We start from the raw sequence: 19,358 nt of genomic DNA, 5'->3' as shown, positions 1-19,358 counted from the left end.
CACGTCACTTTTATATCTGAATGTTTTTTTTTCTTTTAATTCATTGCCTTGGGAAAGTGACCGATTTATGGTTTAATTTCCTCATTTCTGTCTGTGAAACCGTTTGGTGAGGGACTTGATTCCTTTGCAGTAAGGATTCACTGCTCTGCCCCACAAAAATGCAGTGTTTTCAGCGTTGCCTTGATCATCCTACTCTCGAGACAAAACTATGTCTTTTAAAGCTGAATCACTGTTTGTATGAATAATTCTTCTGTTCACTGGCTGTTTTGTAACATAATGTCAGAATATGTTGCCAAATAAATGCTTCTTCTTTGTAACCTGCCTATACTTTTTACAACAGAATCACCACTAATGTGCAATTTAAAGAGCACATGCCATACTAACTTGAGGCTTAGAAATGCTTGCAGGGATTTAGAACACAAAGAGTAAATGCTCTGTAGTGCATAACTATATTCTAGTAAGATGTTGTATTCACAGAGGTGCAATAATCTGGTGAGGCAGTTGCCATGGTTTTTGCCAAGATGCATTCTAAATACTACTCCACGACTCTGACTAGTTGTTGAGGGCAGGTTACCTTTCCCCCTCACATAAAATTTGATGTAAAATGGAATAATAATCTGCAGGGCACACTGATCTACTGTTACTGCATAGATCTTGGGAAAGCACCTAAAGAATTTTTCCTCACATTGACAGCATTACAACACTGGATCCAACTCTAGAATTAATTATTTATATTTCAACACAGAGTGCAACTCATAAAATGTCAGCATCTGACACTGTCAGGGAATAAAGAGAACTGGCTGTTGCGGCTGATGACTAACTGCGTTAGTGGGAAGGTTAAAAAAAACATATTAGATAACAATCAAGGATATGTAAAATAACGTGTGAAGTCTTAATCCTGGGTTAAACCTATTTGATTTCAGCTCTTTCACTACAGTCTGAAAACAGTCAACCTTCCGTTTGGATTCAACAGACAGAAAAGGAGAAAAAAAGGCCTTCAGATTTATGCACAGTGGACTTCATGCTTACTGTGTTCACTACTGCCCTCTGCAGGATATACGCCAAGTTGCACAGTGTATGGTATCCTCTTCACAATATCGTTGGACTCATGTAAATGATTATTCCTTTGTTAGCACACTGTAAAAGAGATATTGTAACTGAGCCAAAGCAGAAAAACACCACTCACTGAAGTCACAGGGTATAACTAGAACATACTCAATGATGAAACAGCAATTCACCGTAAGGTGCATTTCTAAAAGACATTTTACTAGAAGAAATCCTACATCATACAAAATGCAGCTGCAGCCACACTACTCCACATTCCAAACTCGCGATCAATGTACATACAAAATATAAATCAGTGCTGTGTCCTCTAAAGCAGTCTTTACATCTAGATTACACTTAAATATACAGAGTGAGACAGGGTGCATTTACCAAAAAAAAAAAGAATAATAAATTAGAGAGCTACAGCAAATTGCACTTACATGGTGAAGTTCTACATCCAGAGCTTAAACTGTGCTACTCTTCACTAGGAGAATCTGCAAGTCAGAATACAGAGATTTTAAAAAAACAGGAGTGGTTATCTCAATACACTGACCAGTCAGGTCGTGGTCAAGCACTAGACCTACAGATTTTGATACGTCTTTTCTTTAAATGATGAGGAATATGTTCTTACCAGGCAATTCAGTTTATATATTTTATACAACCAATAAAAAAACTACATACCTCAGGGTAATGACATTAAGTTTTCAGAATGACTGAAAATCAATACACAAAGTACATTATGTAGACCTGACATCAGATAGACACCAGTGTGAAGGTTTCTCCAGTTACATGGTAGACAATGGCTAGCAGTGGCAGCAGGTAGGAGCTTGAGGAAAAGTTCAACGAGCTTGCTAACTGACGGGCACCTCTGAATCACAGGTAGGAACAGTAACGTACAGAAGGACGGCTGTCCACATCGCCGGCTCCACCTCACAGCACAGAGTCGTTCACAGAACTGCTGATTTGGGATCACACCCCTCCATCCTCGGAAAAGAATGCCATATGTCCAGAAGAGTCTGCATTCTGAACAGTCCGTTTGATGGATTTACAAAGATGTGAGGTGACTGGGAACAACTTAGCATCTGATATAATTGTGAGATGGCCTAGTGTTACTGACCTTTCTAAAAAAAAACAAAACAACCGACATCACAACCAACCCATAAAATTCCCAGTCTCAGTTGATTCGAAAAACCTGCATTTCGAAATGGTCAGGCTTGACAATAACCCACACAAATCTATCACCTCAGCTGTCACTCAAGAGCAAGAGGGAAAAAGACCATTCAGGGTCTTCAAGCTCCTTCATGGCCTGGCCAATCATTAGATCAGTTATTCGTCCCCCCCCCCCCCCCAACCACCCAACCCAGACAGTGGTGTGACCCCCTCTTCATTAAAGGAATGGACTGCTCCAAGTGACCGTCTTTGCAAGTCAAGTCTCTCGTACGGCACACACCCACAAAGTGTTCAAGACTATATGGTGACCACGACATACAGTGAGATACTCCATTCATTAGTCAATTTATCTAACAGTGTAAAACTAAGCACAATCTTCTGCTACACAATTATACGAAACACTAAATAAGGCAGATTGTAACTAAATAGCAACAACGCAGATATATATGATTCGGATTGGAAATGTTCACAGCTCAATGTACCCAAACAAGTCTTACACATCATCAGTGTTTTCCTGGTCATTTATGTCTTGGTCCAGTAAAGGGAGAGTGACACAGTAACATGAGTATATAATACTAAATGTTGATGCTTCATCAATGCCTTAAAAACCACATGTCAATCATAGAGGAGGGTGCAACAGAAACAACCAGAAAAAACAACCAGAATAAAATGTCAGTAGAACATTGCTGCATCAGTCCTATAAATTCCAGTGATCTAATCCAGTAATCCAGTAATCCAGTGGTATGAGGTACAGTAGCTCTTTTCACAGTGGTTTCAGGCAGGCTCAGGTTAAAAGGGGCTGTTGTGAAGGGGAAGGGGGGCGGGGTTAGGTAGGGTAGCTGCTTTTGAGGATTGCAGATAGATAGCTTCCCCAGTCACTGAGCCTAGATCAGTTTTAGCATCTTGCTCGGAATGGTCGGGGATGGGATCAGGGCAGGGTTATCTGATGCTGGGTCAGTGCTTTTGAGGAATCATCTACCTGGAGCCTTGCGGACTGCAGCGGAATGCCCGTGGAATGTGGCAGTGTGCAGCTGAAGGGAGCCTCTTCACAGGGGAGGGCTGAGCCTCAGCCTGCTGGAATGTAGTGAAAGGTGGAGACGGGGAATCTCCTGAGAGCGCTACCAGTGGCATCCCGGATTGTGTGCAACGGGCCAGTGACCCCTGCCGCCCTCTCAGAGCTCGGTGGTCAGCAGGTGCTTGGCCCTGGAGCTGTCCTCCTTGGCTGGGGGGGTCACAGTGCTGGGGGAATCACAGGAGTGGAGGTTACTCTGTAGTGTAGTCGTGAGATCTCAGCATCGGCCTTACACTGCTGACTCCCCTCTACCTCACAAAGCTTTCAGAAAGAACAGCAATAAGTGCTGTTGCGTCAGACAAAATTAGTACTAAAATTGTGTTAAATTGAGCCTTATCAATGAATCGTCTCAGACCAACCTTATAAACAATTTTACTTCATGTGTAGTTTAATGTTCAATTCAGCACTACTCCTTTAATATAATTTGATTAACCCGAATGAATTGCATGTGTTGTACTATTTTGCACTATTTTCAGAACCAATTCAAATTCTGAAAGGGGACCAATCCTCAAGCCTCTAAAGATAAATTCTCTAGACATTAAAATGATAAAATAATCTTGTCGTTATACCTCCATTATGGCAGCTATAGAGCTTGTACACCTAGCTAGCCAATAACATCTGTCAGTTACTAAGATGCGACTGAGTGAGGTATATGTATTCTAGGTAACGCAATATGCTTCCTAACAACAAAAACTTTGCTGTTTATTCCCAGTAAGGTGGCATGTCCCATTCCATCCATGTCTTGACCACTGCTGCCTGTTTTGGTTGCCTTCACCTGAGACCCTCCTCTCCGTGCTGCTCAGTGGGAGATATGCCAATCGGCATTATAACATAGCTGAGGGGACAGTCGACTATAGCCAGAGAGAGAACATGTAGAACGGGGATGAACAGATCTCCGAGTCTCTAAAAATGAGATTCACTAACAGAGGGATCAGGCTTGTAACACATATTTAAGGGCTAACCTTTAACTCGCAGGGGTGACCTTGAACAAAAACCCGCTGCTGCAGAAAGACGTGGCATGGACCCCGCTCAGTGGGGCGCTACACTGTGATTAGGTGGGAGAAAGGAAGGGGACACCGGGGATATGAGCTGTTACCTGGTCGCAATCACAGTGTGAGTGTGAGAGAGCTGTGAGTGGCTGGCATGAGCGCCCCCTTCGGCCTGCAGAAGGGGTGGCTTTGCCGTACAGTCATGGTCTAGAAGGCCGTTGGTAAAGACGCTGGCCTGCTCAGACGGAAGAGAGGGGGTACAGGTCAGTGGCTATGAAGTGGGATGGAGTATTACAGAGGAAGGCAAAGACAGAACGCTCTAACCGCCAACCAACGACTCGACTCACCGCGGTTGCTGGGACAATCCATCGTGGAGCAATCACAGGCTTGGGCTGCACCTGTGAAAAAGGCAGCATGAACATTCAGAAGCGTATCTCAGGACCCCAGTGACAGAAATATTGCACTGCCCTTCATGTGCTTCTGCTAAGGAGCTTCTGCCCTATGCGTGGTGTGACAAAGTAACACTGCTTGGAAAGGCAATTGAGGTGTTCGGACAGACTGCAGAGGACCTAAACTTACTACTGGGGTGGGGTCTGTGAAGTCTATCAGATTATCGGTGAGAGACGCGATCAGGGGCTCCAGGTCGTCCGGTTTTGCCTGCATTATGAGAAGCAGTGTTATTTAATAAAAGCATGTGCCACCATGGAAAAGCACACATTATCTGCGCCTGTCCTGCTAAAACCGTGGCGTTACCTTGGCAGACAGGGCCTCACTGGCAGGCTCAGCCGGCATCATGGAGAGAGAGGAGAGGAGGTCTTCTGCCTTCATTTCATCACTGAGGAGAGAGAGCGGCTACAAGTCATTACATGCTCACATTTACACAGAACAGCAGCACAAGAGCTGGCCCAGTCAAAGGGAGACAGCCATGACTGCAAAACAGGACAATTACCATCCATCGTTTGCCAACAGTCACGCTTGAGAAAGTTTCTCCATTCAACAATTCTTTTCTTTTCTACAATTCCAATCTTTTCTAAATATCTGTCGTGACCCCCATGTCATTCATAGCACTGAGTGGGCAGACATTTCATGACTGGGGCACTGTATGAAATCTCTCCGAAAGTGATCCCAATGACACCAATCATCATTCAAGGTCATTTTTATAGCTACCATTTATATCAATCACTTTCATACTATCACTGTGTAACCAGCTTCATTCATCTCAACTTGAGTGATGTACATATTTTCATCCTGACTGCTACAGTTCCTTCTCAGTGTGATGTGGGCTTCGTCAGAATCATTTTCTTTTGAAAGCTTCCTCACACCATCCACAGTCTAAGGAAGAAAACTGCACAAGCAATACCGTTAAAAGCAGACTCCTCCCAGGATCTATTGGTCTGCAGCTCACTAAAAAGACACCAAAAGGCCAAATAGACAAGGGCCTGTCACTCCCCCACTCGCGGTTCACGCAGTTAAACCGACGACAATTTCCTGTGTCACAGGCTTTGCTCTGTGGGTTTTACTATGTCTGTTCTGGACAGCACCCCCACGGGTCGTCAGCGGCGCCTGGTTTTAAAGTTTCGGCATGATGGCAGTCACATCTGGCACCCGCAACAAAGCGTCATGGCCCCATAACGCTGTTACACACCGGACAGGTGGTGGTGCTGCAGGGTGCTGCCCAGGTCAGACCCCTCCTCCCGTGCAATGACGCCACCTGATTGGATAGCTCGGCCGGTGGACACAGTGGTTCAGAGGGAAATGACAGAGCTGAGGAAATGAAAGCTCTCACTTTCCTGCATGTGGTATAAAACTCTGCTCTGAGTGCAGGGACCTTCAGGAGAAAGCCGGAATAATTAAGGCTCACAGCCGCCAATCAATCAGACGGAAATTGCAGGGTTAAAAAAAGGGGGAGACTCCTCAGGTGTTTTCCCACAGAACTGCAGGGCTGCGGTCCTGGCGAGGCCTTTGATGTCAGAGAATGACGGCACCAAAACGGGCTTTATGGGACCAATAAACGCTTTTCACCTTGACTTTGAATGGAGGGGTGTCCGATGGGCATTGGGGAGGCCTGTTAGCACACAACTGTGAGACGTCCTGATCCGGACAGCACATACATGGCACATTCTAGGGTGCACTAACCCCCCGCCCCACTACAGTCCTGGCCTGACCTGTTGCGCCAATGGTCAATGCCGATGCCTTCTTCTGGTTTTGGAACCAATTTCATTATCTGTGTAAGGTGTTATGTATCATAATAGAAATAGGGGCAGCCCTATTTGTTTACAGTATTAAAGCCCCCCGCCCAACAACTAGCAAAGCGTAGTACGTGTTAGAAGAACTGACTTTACATTGTCTGCTTAACAGCTTATAAATACAGAAGAGTGGACCATCACTAAGGCTCCTATGGGTCCAGTGATCCTGTCTATGTTAGAAGCTTTCAACAAGCTATAAAGAATAACACAAAGTCATAACTCTGTTAAGGTCAAGTCTTAACTGGTGCCTCTGACTCATGCCAACTCCTGGCAGCACAGGCTCCATGTGGAAATGTTGCTGTTAAACAACTTCCTGTTCACTCTGAGCCAAATTCCACTCCAGGGCACACAGAGCAGGAACCCAGCTCACTTACCAACCCACAACTACCTCTTTATAACGCTCCAGATTCAAGCATGGAGCAGTCAGAGACTGGACGATAGAGAATCCGCCATCAAAAAGGCCACTTGTGTGTCAGTTGTTATCACTGTCTATTTGCAGGAGGGAGGTGCCCCCTACTGACCACAGCGGAAACGTGCCGCTTGAAGGGCAGGTGAGGACACCGACTCCAGCAGCAACATGTGAATGTGTGTGCCACGTTTTCCTCCATCCTCAGAGTGAATACAAAGACACGTTTCATTCCTTTTAAGGTGAAAGACAATGCTGGATGGATAATTCTGAGTATCATATTATTTCACTTGACACGCATAACCAGGGTGTATCTCAGAAGATTTTGAAGCCTGACACGCTGTAATCAGTTTTTCACAAGAGCGTAACTGGGCTGCAGTTTGCTGGCAGAACAGCATCACCTTAACCCTTAAGTCTTCATTCCAGTGCTGTAGCTACTATTTCACAATGCACAATTAGCAATGTTATTACTGTAGATGCAGTGAAAAGAGGAGTATTGAGGAAAAACCTGACGACCCACATTTTCACTTATATTCAACGCCCTTTTCACATCATCACATATATACCTGTGATGGATTTCATTCCGCTCCTGATCTGTACAGAGCAGCTGAAAATGAGATAGCCCATCCAGTTTTTTTGGTTTAATTAACTAGCCCTAAAAACAAAAAACCTTATTCTCCATCCCTCTGAAGAGCCATCAATATTTCCCCTCATATTTCTAATCCTTTCAATCTCAAAGCTTCACTCTGGTCACCTTCTGCACTAAATTCTGCTCAAGTGAGACTAACGTGTTATTTATTGTCTGAATGCAAAATGTGTTTTTTAGGGCTTATGGGTTACCAGGCAGAAACAGGTCATGTGACATATACATGGCTGCAGTTCAACACCACCACCAGATGGCAGCAAAGAGCCATGTGCCTTGGATCTACAATGCACAGCTGCTTTGTCTCCGGCCATAGAAAGGACACACAAGAGCTCACACTCTCCTCCAGCATAGCCACACACTCTACAGTGTAACTTGGCTTGCCACACCTGTTTGAAAGACACCGTTAGTATCAAAAACTCTCCGTTACAAAGCTACGGAAGCCATCCCACGCAGTCTGGTGGCTAACAATGGAAGGGACAGGTGGCCCCTTTAATCTGGGCGTGCCCCAGTTTCTTGCCTTAGACGCAGGCCCGGGGGGATTACAGTCCCAGCGCCTCCTTCAGTGGCTCTTCACTCCTTCCCATAATCCACTCAGCGCCAGAAACACACACGCTGTTCCCTTCCTGCCGCTCTGAGACTCACCTGAGCCCGACGCAGGGCAGCAGGCCCGGTTTCAGCAGGTCCCGGGAGTCCTGGCGCTCCGTCCACCCGCTCACACACAGAGAGGAGCTGCTGCCCAGCCAGCCGCCGCGCGCCTTGTTCCTGTCGTGGTGGGGGACGACGCACACACACCCACAGGATCAGGCACCTTAGACTGGCATGGGCTTACACACACTGTTCACTGATATGAGTGACTCACAGCATCCTCTGGTGTGCCCAACAGCATGGTTAACACACACCACATACCAATGTGCTCAAACAGCATGCAGTGATGACTAGCATCATTGCATGAACAAATGATTCTTGTCATACAGCCCTGTAGAGAAGCTTTTTCCACTAGATTACAAATGCACAAATTGTGTGCACCTGTACCTCTACAAACGTACATATCTATGTTAGAATGTGTTGAACAACATACATTGATTACCATCAGAAAAAAAAAACCACCAGCTTCAGACTGATTGACACACCCCTCTATAGCAGACAGACAGACACAGACACACACAAAGGGTTCCTTGAGTATCTCATCTTTGTGAGTGGAATGGGCGGTGCCTGGGAGTGTGGTGGCTATTCATAGATGATGTCATGAAGGCCCTGCTGAATATTCATAAAGCTAATCAGCTTTGCAAAGGGATACTCTGATTGGCCAGGGACTGGCTGTGCAGTGCTGGAAAGCCTGTTAGATTCAGGGTTTGGTTAAAAGACTCCACTGTTCTGGGTGGTGAACTGTACCTGGATGCTGCTTCCTGGAGGTTACAGTTCTTCTCCCCTGCCACTATGTGCTCCTCCTTTGTGCCCTAAACACGGACACAAAGAGAGGATGGACATTACGTCCTTTATTAGCCTGCTGAGCAACTTCATCCTGGCTTGACTTGCAATGATGACAATTTACACCTTTCCTGGTCCAGTGTCTAGTACTAAAACAAGTAAATCGCATACTGCCTTAAATTATACCTGGGGTTTATAAGGTTGAGAAAAGCAGAGATAACCTCTCACGCTGTATTAGTTGACAGACATTAAAAATGCTTAGTCATAATGCGCTTCATTCCTCATTCATCCCCTGGCTGAATTGCATTAAGTTGATAATTATTATGATGTATTTGCTTGGCAGGCGCTCTCACCGAGCACGACTTGCATTGTGTACGCTTTCACATATTATCCCCTTCCACAGGGGAATATTTACCAAATCCAATCAGGTTAAGTACCGACCTACACTGATGGCATCTGACCTGAGAGCTGAGAGCTGCAACCTTCTGTCCAACAGCCCTGTTCTTTACACCTGTTGTTTCTGGCTGACTAAAACAAAGCCGGTGCCATGAAACGCTGTACCTTGAGGGCAGCCTCTGCCTGGGCCTTAAGGATGTTACTCTTGAGGTCCTCCGGGGGGCGCAGTGGAGTAAGCACAGGGCTGCCACTCACACTGCCCAGACACTTCTCTGTCAGCTTCACCACGTCCTCCTAAGGGGATCAATGCCGCTTCCTGTCAGTCACTTCCTGTATTCCCTAGCAATAGGGCAGCGTCCAAACTACAATCTTGCCTTAACTCAGGGGTGTCCAAACCTCTCCTGGAGGGCCACTTGCCCTGCATGTTTTAGATCTCTCCCTCCCAAATGATCAACTCATTATGAACCCCTGAAGCTGCTGAATAACAAACTGATCATTTGAATCAGCTGTGTTGGAGCAGGGAGAGATCTAAAACATGCAGGACAAGTGGCCCTCCAGGAGAGGTTTGGACACCCCTGCCTTAACTGGTCACAGAAACACCATTTTTCTATATACTTGCACTCCCAGACTAGTGCAATTACAGTTCAATAGAAGCTACTTTACAACAGCGATAGAACAGACAATAGATAAAACTGAACATTTGCTACACATGCTAAGCTTTTTACATGACGGAGGTTGTGCTTTTAGAAATGGTGTACTGTAGCTTTAACAGAAGCACCACTCCTTTTGTTTACATGCTTTTGTGTGGCCATAGTAACCTACTGTCTGCAGCTCCCTAATCTGCTTAAAAAGCCCCATAAGCTGCAGGGCAGAGAGCTCCTGACAGCTCTGACCAGGCCAGCACAGGTAACACATACTGCCACAAAAAATAACCATGGGCTTCAATATGGCTACCTGTAAATTCACCTCAGGGCGCGACAAACAACAACATGCAAAGCAATAATAATTTTCCTGCTTAATGCTGAAGAGGTGAAAGAGTGCTGTGACTGGAATTGGGACACGGTGGTTACGCCCCCTCCAGATGCCGTGTGTGCACGCTGCGGGGCAGGCCGACTGGCGGCGCCGACCTGGTTGTTCATGTTGAGGTTGATGTTGGGTCTGGAAGGGGCAGAGACCGGCACGCTCTCCAGCTCCAGCTGTTTCAGCCTCGCCGCCACCTCTGCAGCAGAGGGAGGGAGAGGGAGAGAGAGAGAGAGAGGGAGAGGGAGAGGGAGAGGGAGAGGGAGAGGGAGAGGGAGAGGGAGAGGGAGAGGGAGAGGGAGAGGGAGAGGGAGAGGGAGAGGGAGAGGGAGAGGGAGAGGGAGAGGGAGAGGGAGAGGGAGAGAGAGAGAGAGAGAGAGAGAGAGAGAGAGAGAGAGAGAGAGAGATGCACGGGTTACGCGCTCACCAAACACACAAGAGCCACCTCAACTCTGGAGAAAATGCACGCTTATTACAAAATGCATTTATATGCGACTACAATATGAGGGGAAAAAAAAAAAAAAAAAAACTTCATGAGATTCGGGGGAAGTGACAAAAGCATTTATACTGATATACTGTGTGCAGTCGAGAAACAGTTCGAAATAAATGGCGAAAGGCTTAAAAATGAATGATTTCATGATGTTCTGTTGAATATGGAGTACAATGTTGGGATTTTCCAGTGTGTGGTGTGTTCTCTTGGCTCACCAGTCAGAGACACACTCTCCTCCACGGTGGCACCGAAGACAGAGGGAACTGCGGTAGGGCCTACTTCCTCCGGCAGGCCCGCCGTTGCCATGGGAACTGGCACTCTGATGACCTCATCGATGCACGTCTCCAACAGGTCCTTAGTGTCCAGCAAATCTGTCACGAGGGGTAGGCTATGGAGCAGAGGGGAGCATGTTAACACCCCACGACTTCCCTCAGGAAAAAAAAACACCTTCATTTAGGAAAGGAATGGCTAATTACTTACCAGCAGTCTGGTGAACTGTGGCCAGCTCAGCTGAGAATGAACAATCCTTGACTGACTTGACTTGAACCAAACAGTACATTGTTCTTTCTCTCAATATGGCACTAATTATAGACCCCTGCCAACAACGGAGGCCTGACTAAATGAAACAGTTCATTTAAATAACAGAGGTGTCCTGGAAAAATCTTGCCTGGAAAGAGTTTCCTTTTTGAATGGGACCCATGTAAATGTTAAGGTTGAATATTCAAAAGATCAGAGATGGATTATAAACTATCAAGATGACATGTTGTAAAGAAAAATGGGGTGAACTAAAATAACGAAACCAGTCACATAGTTTTACAAGGGCACCCCAGTCCCCCAAGATGTTTCTCTTAGATCTCTGGATCCCAGTCCTGGTGCTGTCTATTGCAGTTTTACTAGAGCAATTGCTGTGATTAAAGTGATAAATGAATGGAGATGTTGATTTGACATAGACTGACAGCTATCTACAGTAAATCTGAGTAAATCTGTAGTCACAGGCGCTTTAAAAACATACCCTCAATGGTAATTATTCTACTTTTTTACATGTTTCTTAAACCCGAGGCTTCATTTAAGCCTAATTTGGTGTTCAAATAAATTGATTAAAGCCCTCTAGCAATTAATTGAAATATTGAACCCAACAAATTAACCTTAAATCAAACACTTACCTGTATTTCCAATGTCTTTCAAAAATAACCAAGCAAGTTGAAAAAGTACCTTAACTTTCACAAATCCCGAACAACCTAAAGCATATATACAGTGAACTCCAAAAGTATTTGGACAGTGATATTTTTTGATTTGAAATGAAACTGTGACTATGGGGATAAAATGCAGACAGTTGGCTTTAATTTGAGGGTATTCACAGCCATATCATATGAAGAAATTACATCACATTTTGTACATATTCCTCCCATTTAGGGTACCTCCGCATTTTAGCGTAGTTTTATATATAAAACCCCTTCAGGCAGAAAATGGTCAGAGATGTCAAATCTAGAGAAATCCTAACTTCTGCATCCAACCTTATTACTGAAATTCAGTTAAAGTGAATGCGACGTGACCAATACTGGGAAACGCTGCCCTAAACCGCCCCGGTGCTGGTCTCCAGGCACACACTCCGCATAGAAAGGAACTCGTACTGCTCTGAATGGGACAGGGCAGTAAAACACTTTCAGACTACAGCACACTGTGTGCTCCACTCTCTGCCATTCAGCCAAAGCGCATCTTCCTCCATCTTCTGTGTACACCACAGGCTAACACCAGCACACTCTCACTGCACTTAGGAATTCACAAAGTTTTAAAGCCACCCTCCAGTCAATCTCCAGAAGCACAGACTCAAATGAAACGAAAGACGACACTCAAGCTTTTATCTCTACGATGAGCGAAGTGCTCTCTGAATCATCTTCCATAAACACAAAGAATGTTAAGGAGCTAAACAGAAAATGGCACGATGTGATCATTTCATCTTAAGAGAAAGGAATATGCAGATTCAACAGGAGAAACACTGCCGTTCCCAAAGCACCACTAAAAAAAAAAGCACTGTTCAAGACTAAAAGTAAAGAGACCTCCAAGCACTCTTCCCTTCTTGAATAGGTTGGGACGTAAATGAACACACACACACACACACACACACACACACACACACACACACACACAATACAAGGTCAGCTCTGATCCTGTTATAGTCACAAAGACTACTAAGCATATACGTTGTAAAATAAGGGATGTCACCATTATCCTTAGATCAGAAGCACTCCCCCAACACACTGAAGCTTCCTTGAAAGAGACCCCAAAATAACTAAGTCTGGCTGTCCCCTAATCCTGACTTCTGTCCATATCTCCATACTCAATGTGTACAGATTAGCACATCTACCTCCTCACACAGTTGAGCTTTCCTGGATCAGTGAACCAGGCCAATGCGTCTGTGTGTGTGTGTGAGAACCACAGCCAGGCTCCTCTGGGCCATCCCTCTGCAGAGGATCATTACCTTATCACCACCTCCAGGAGGCGCTGATTAACACCCAAAAGCCGAGAGCCTTTTGGCATATCTGATGCGACGTGGGATTGCTGCAGACATGATTAGGCCATCATTACTGGGAGCTGGTGTGTGAGAGGGCCACATTCCTCACATGGCTGAGGCGAGATTACAGCCCATAAGAGGCTTAAATACAACTGGTTTCAGTTTTAATAGAAAAACCCGCTACACGGTAAATGCAGAGTGCTGTAAAGGCAAACACAGAGCCGCTGGTCTGTTTTCCCTAATGACTGGGAAAGCACGTCCTGTCCTTCTGTAAAAACAATCATATCTTCAGGTAAGTGGAGTAATGCTTTCTTTTTATTGCAAATGATCGTCTAAAATTTGAAATATGAAATACAGATAACCTTTGGTCAAATGTGTAATCTCGTTTGTAAACAATGTGTTAATCGATTAAATCGGAAGAACAGCATATGGTCCAGGTGAATCAAAGCATAAAACAAAGTAACATTAATCAATCCACTAGGTGTTTATGAGAGTACTAATTAAGGAGATAGTTTAAGATTCTCTCTTGTGGTGTGGACACACCCTATTGGACAGAGCCACATTGAAATGAAAGGAAATACATTTAATGTACCCAAAAAAAAGGAATCACAGAATGCGGTTCAATTTTGAAATTATATGATGATGATAGAGGGCAACACAACATAAAACTGAAGTAAATAAAAATCCATGGTAAAGGCCCTTAAAAGCCAGGTGCAGGGAGACCGTAGGGAGGAGTGCTGTGAAGCTGGGATATCCTCGGCTGTGTACAGGAGCTCTCTGGGTTTCTTCAGCGAGGTCTCGGACAGGGAGCTGCTGCCCCCCTCTCCTCCTGGCATCTCTCAGTGGACTCCTCCCCTCTAATGCTGCCCCTCCCCTCCCCCCCGGCCGATACGGCAGCTCCTCCAGCACGCTCCGGCTCAGGCGGTTTCACCTGGCTGCCATCACAGAGAACGCATTGTCTCTCTCTCTCACGGCACTGTCCGTGTGTTGAGAGGGATGGAGTTGGAGGGGCTGTTGAGGGGGGGGGTTAAGGGCAGCATCCAGTCTGGTGGAGGAGTGGAGGGGCAGTGGGGCGTGTGTTAGGGTCAGCGATGGTATGGGGGATGGAGGCCTGAACACAGGAAGAGGGGTGGGGGGGGGGGGGTGACATTAACACTAGATGGAAGGAATGCAGGACTGTTAGAGGAGAGTTGGACAGAGGAAAAGAAAGACTGATAAGACAAGAGAGGGAGAAAGGAAGCTGTAGGAGGAAGGAGGCAGTGAGGAAGGCACAGCCCGGAGGAAGGGAATATGGGGGCAAATTAAATGGTAAATGGTAAATGGACTGCATTTATATAGCGCTTTTCTACTCATTTGAGTACTCAAAGCACTTTACAGTTATATGCCTCACATCTACCTACCAGTGGCAGAGGCTGCTATACAGGCTTACCAACTGGCCACTGGGAGCTGTTGGGGGTTCAGTGTCTTGCTCAAGGACACTTCGACACTCTGCCAGGATGAGCCAGATTCGAACCAGGGATCTTCCAATCCCCAGTCGACTGCGCCTGAGCCACTGTCGCCGCACTGTTACCGCACCTCTCTGGGCTGAGTGATCCAGGCAGTGGAGTACACTGCCGCTTCTAGACTTTAGATACACATCTTCACCTTACTCTTAAGGACTGATCGTTTTTCAGTAGACAAACACAGGAGGACTTAAATCGCATTGTGCTGTATGCAATTTGTTGATACATGCGTCAACACAGCCATGCAGATATTGAAGACATCTTTAAAGTTCACATGGCTTTAAGTATTAAACTTAGACATTGTATAGACAGTGAATGTTTGAGCACACGCCGTCTGTAATCCTTAACAGTATGGTATTCAATGTAACAATAATGGCTTGAAGAGTAATACAATGCTGTTTCTGTGTTCTGGCTGGTGGTGATGACTGAACTGAATGAAGTAAGCCTATCTATTCATGATTTCATCTCAACAGACCTCACTACGTGACACCGACAAGCTCAATAACTACATGTAAGCAGTGAACCTTTCTTCGGTAATAAAGCACGTCTGCAAATACGTATCCATCCAGGGCAAGTGAGGTAGGAACGCTGTGCCAACACTGACGCAATGCTTATTTGGAAAACATGCTGGCATTTTCAGCACAGCTAACGGAAATCTTTATCATGACGTGGAGAGCAGCCGAATTGTTTAAAAGGGATGCATTCCTCACTTGAGAGAGACTTGAAGAATCTGAATGCATTTGGGGGAAAAAAAACAAGGTCAAGAGGAGCAGGAACAGATGGCGCCACAGATGCCAGGCTACACCGCAGGACAGGCTGAAAGACGCAGGACACTTTTTAAGCATGTACAGCAAAGGATGTGAATGAGAGCTACATGGCTGAACGAGCACACAGCCATGTGAACGTTAACATGTGACGGGAGGGAGAGGAGTGTGTGTAATCAGCACGGACAGCAGAGAGCACGGAGGCTGGTGTAGAGCGGTGGAGTAGAGCAGGGGGCGGCCACCCAAGATCAACAGGAGGTTAGTGAAGGCCCACATTCCTGACTCAGAGTTACTCCCTCATGTGTACAGAACACTCATTATCACAGGCTGCTAAAGCAGTCTTAGAAGATGGGTGGTGTTGAGGGGAAGCTAAAGAGGGTATAGTAGACAGCATGGTTGGAGGAGAGGAGGAGAGGGAAAGTATCAAACACCCTCCAGACCCTCGGATCCAGTTACCTCTCTCAGCTATAGCTCCAGCAATGCTCACTGGTAACACTGACCCAGTCCAGCACAAAAGCGCCAATTTTATTCCATAAACATCCACAAAACCATGGCCACTGTCCTGAAGCACCCAAATCCTGCAGATTTCCTAGCTCTCTCACACTCAGAACTGGGAAGGGAAGACAATTTTCTTCAAAAAAAGATAACGATCAGCAAAGTCTGGTGTTTAAGCACCTTCCAAGAAATCACAGTCTGCAGATACTGCCTACCTCTAAGACTATGGTATGTGTGAGTGGATCTGGCTTCCCCTTCTGTTGTAGGTTTTTAAGGAAGTACTGTTCTGAGCTCCAGTTCTGATTCATTTACCCTATGATAAACACATCATCCCTTTATAATCCTATCACTGAAAGGCAGTGTTTAGTTATGTATAGGAAAAACACTGCATGAGTCAACACTTTAATGATTAATACTTCTTCACATGTTCCTCATCTATAGGAATGCATAGATGTCAACTCAGTGACTCAAGGCTCGACTCGGTTCAAACACACTGTGTACTTCCATCTAACCGCCACTGCAGTAAATCAGATTACATCATGCTGGTAGCTAGCTGCTGAAAACAACAAGGTCTTGAAATTAGTTCACTTAGACCATCAAATGTGATCCTTTGAAAGGCTTTCAATTCAACACCGCCAACACAGCACTTAACAAATCTCTTCCCTGCACACTGCCTGAGCTGCGTTTGCCTGGAATTAAGTAAACTTTCATTAAATCATAATTAACAGCTGACTGACAAAAAGTGTTCTGTGGCGGTTGGGCACCATTAAATATGCACAAGTACGCATTAAGCTTTTATAGAGCTGCAATTTACAGCTTCTCAGCTTCAATCATATCTTCGTTTGAGTTTTCAAACCTAGAAATGAGAGTGCTTTATACCATCTATATTTAACCATTTCTGGACATTTTTTTTCTTTGAAACCAAACACGGAGACACCACTAAGCCCTTTCATCTACCTGGGGATAACAGGTCAGGTGACCTGCCTAATACAGCCTTCAGCTGGCTGGTGTCTTCTCAGCGTTCGATCTTAAAAGGGACGGCCCCTAAGAGTCAGACTGGAAAAGGGTTACAGCGGCCAGACAGGAAATGCCAGGCTGACTGATTCAAAGGTTAACTGTGGCAGGTAATTAGTCAATCATGGAGGAGGTGGAGAGGACTGTGGGGCACACCAAGCCAGAAGAGGAAAGAAGAGGCCAGGCCCTTATACCCCAATACCCTCACAACAAAGATGAGGCCACTCCCACCACTGATTCTGATTGGCTTTGGAAAGAAAAATCAATGTAGAGAGCCGTTGAAGAAGCTGATTTACCCAGCTGCCAGAAAGAGCCCTTCAGTCACAGACCCAGCCCCCGAAACTGATTGGTCAAAGCAGCCTGAAGAAAAGGAGCGAGTTATCCGCTCTCTGGTGGGTACATACATACCTCGCCTCAAGATAAAGCTGTTCCGTTTCAGTACATCAAGCTAGAATAAACAATGTGGATTTAAAAAAAATGAAGGCACAGAGAGATTTCATTATGAACAGATGTGAATGAGGCAAAGCTCTCTAAACCAAGACGGGCCTCATGTTGGGAACCTTAAGAGACTTTCCTGTAAATTACATTTGAGAAAAACAGACAAAACTTCTAAATGAACCTCCCAATAGGAGTTATTCCGAAAATAATTACCGATAAGAATACTCAAACACACAATAAGAGTGACACACAGCACATAGCCTGTCCTCAGAATCACCATTGCTACATTATGGCTGGGGATGGTAGACAGGGAAGGCTGTGGAGAACTGGAGTGTGCTTGGATACACCAGAAGTTACTTACTGGCATGTCAGGGTCACCACAAGTTAAGCGGCAGCTGTCTGCTTGCCGTCAGACAGCCACAACAAACACGTCTGCAACCAGTTATACTCAGCCCTCATAATATTTTTATGCCGCGCTGTTCCTTCCTACCCACAAAAATCACCGTGCCCATCCCTTTTTCTCTGCGTCACCTGACACAGAGCAGTGCACTTTTTGACACAGGTACCGTTTCACTGAGACAGGCATCGTCCAAGTGACAGCAGGATAGGAGATTACTCAGGCCTAATGTTCTTATTGTATTAAAAGCATGTGGCCGCTCACCTTCTCTTGTCTGATTGGCTGGCTCCGGGGCTCCTGGGTAGGGTTTCGATTTCAAGCGGGCAGGGGGCAGTGGGCGGGGTGGTGATCACAGGAAGGCCAGACCAAGGGGTGTGGGCCTGGAGGAGGGAAACAGGAAGAGGAAGATGGACGGGGGAACTATTTAAGCTGATGCACACTCAATGCATATGCAGCCGACACCACAGTGCCAATGCTGTCACAACGGCAGTTACACTTAGGTCTGATCCAGGTAAACTGGAGAGATCTGTGAAGATCTACTCCTGTATGTGTCTCCTGTGCATATATCTGTACTAATCTTGACAGGTAGGCCCTGGGGAATGGAGACGGTGCACAGACAGCTGCTGTCTTGATTAATGTGAATTGACTGGCTCTCACTCCCAATCTGAGCGAGGCTCCAGGACGAGTGACACTGTACCTGGGTGTCTTTGCTCTGATTCATCCCGTTGTTCTGAGCACTTGGAAGAAAAAAAGGGGGGGAAAGAGCATTAATGTCCAGCTCACAGGCTTATGGGAAGGGCTGCTCAGAATGTGACCTTTTAACATGTGTTTATAGAAGGGGTGTCCTAGAGGAGCCCAACATACCACCACAAACGTCATAATGAAGGTTCTGTCAGTGGAAGACTAACTAAATTCTGGGAGAAGCATGGGTCATCTGTTGATCATTTTTGTCTTTCTTGACCATTTTTGTCTCTATCTCCAAACAATAATTACCTTCACCCACTGTCACATTGATGGTACAAAATGCCTCTTCATTCATCACTGTACATTATAAAATCAATCCCATCTAACAAGGTCTATCAACCTGCTTGAAAAAATGACATCACTTCCTTTACTTAAACTGATTTTACCTTTACATTTACATTTCCCATGAAATTAATTTGAGTCTCATGCTCCAAGAAAATCTCAGTAAGTATGAAAATGAACCCCAGGGAAAGTATTTAGGCTGGACACACCAAGCACACAGCATATTAGGGGCCCTTGCAAGGATGATTCATGAATGCTTGGTAGGTTCAAGTAAACACTAAACCTGGGGTTCACAGGATAAAC

General features: G+C 45.5%; 1 protein-coding gene across 1 annotated transcript in view; it reads right to left on the bottom strand.

The window, feature by feature from the left end:
• Window positions 1-2,423: 2,423 nt before the first annotated feature.
• Window positions 2,424-19,358, bottom strand: part of epb41l5 (erythrocyte membrane protein band 4.1 like 5) — a 41,250-nt gene continuing 24,315 nt past the window's right edge. The window contains exons 15-26 of the mRNA XM_036544969.1: window positions 18,727-18,766; window positions 18,294-18,409; window positions 11,123-11,295; window positions 10,525-10,616; window positions 9,563-9,691; window positions 8,966-9,030; window positions 8,216-8,335; window positions 5,029-5,110; window positions 4,855-4,932; window positions 4,623-4,673; window positions 4,383-4,510; window positions 2,424-3,453 (exon numbers count right to left, since the gene is read on the bottom strand). Of these exons, the coding sequence (XP_036400862.1) occupies window positions 3,387-3,453; window positions 4,383-4,510; window positions 4,623-4,673; window positions 4,855-4,932; window positions 5,029-5,110; window positions 8,216-8,335; window positions 8,966-9,030; window positions 9,563-9,691; window positions 10,525-10,616; window positions 11,123-11,295; window positions 18,294-18,409; window positions 18,727-18,766 (1,141 nt within the window). The 3' untranslated portion in view covers window positions 2,424-3,386. The remainder of the gene's footprint in view (window positions 3,454-4,382; window positions 4,511-4,622; window positions 4,674-4,854; window positions 4,933-5,028; window positions 5,111-8,215; window positions 8,336-8,965; window positions 9,031-9,562; window positions 9,692-10,524; window positions 10,617-11,122; window positions 11,296-18,293; window positions 18,410-18,726; window positions 18,767-19,358) is intronic.

This window comes from Megalops cyprinoides, chromosome 14 (genome assembly GCF_013368585.1).
Source record: "Megalops cyprinoides isolate fMegCyp1 chromosome 14, fMegCyp1.pri, whole genome shotgun sequence".
In the NCBI taxonomy this organism is placed as follows: Eukaryota; Metazoa; Chordata; class Actinopteri; order Elopiformes; family Megalopidae; genus Megalops; species Megalops cyprinoides.
This window is presented reverse-complemented; position numbering and strand designations above follow the sequence as displayed.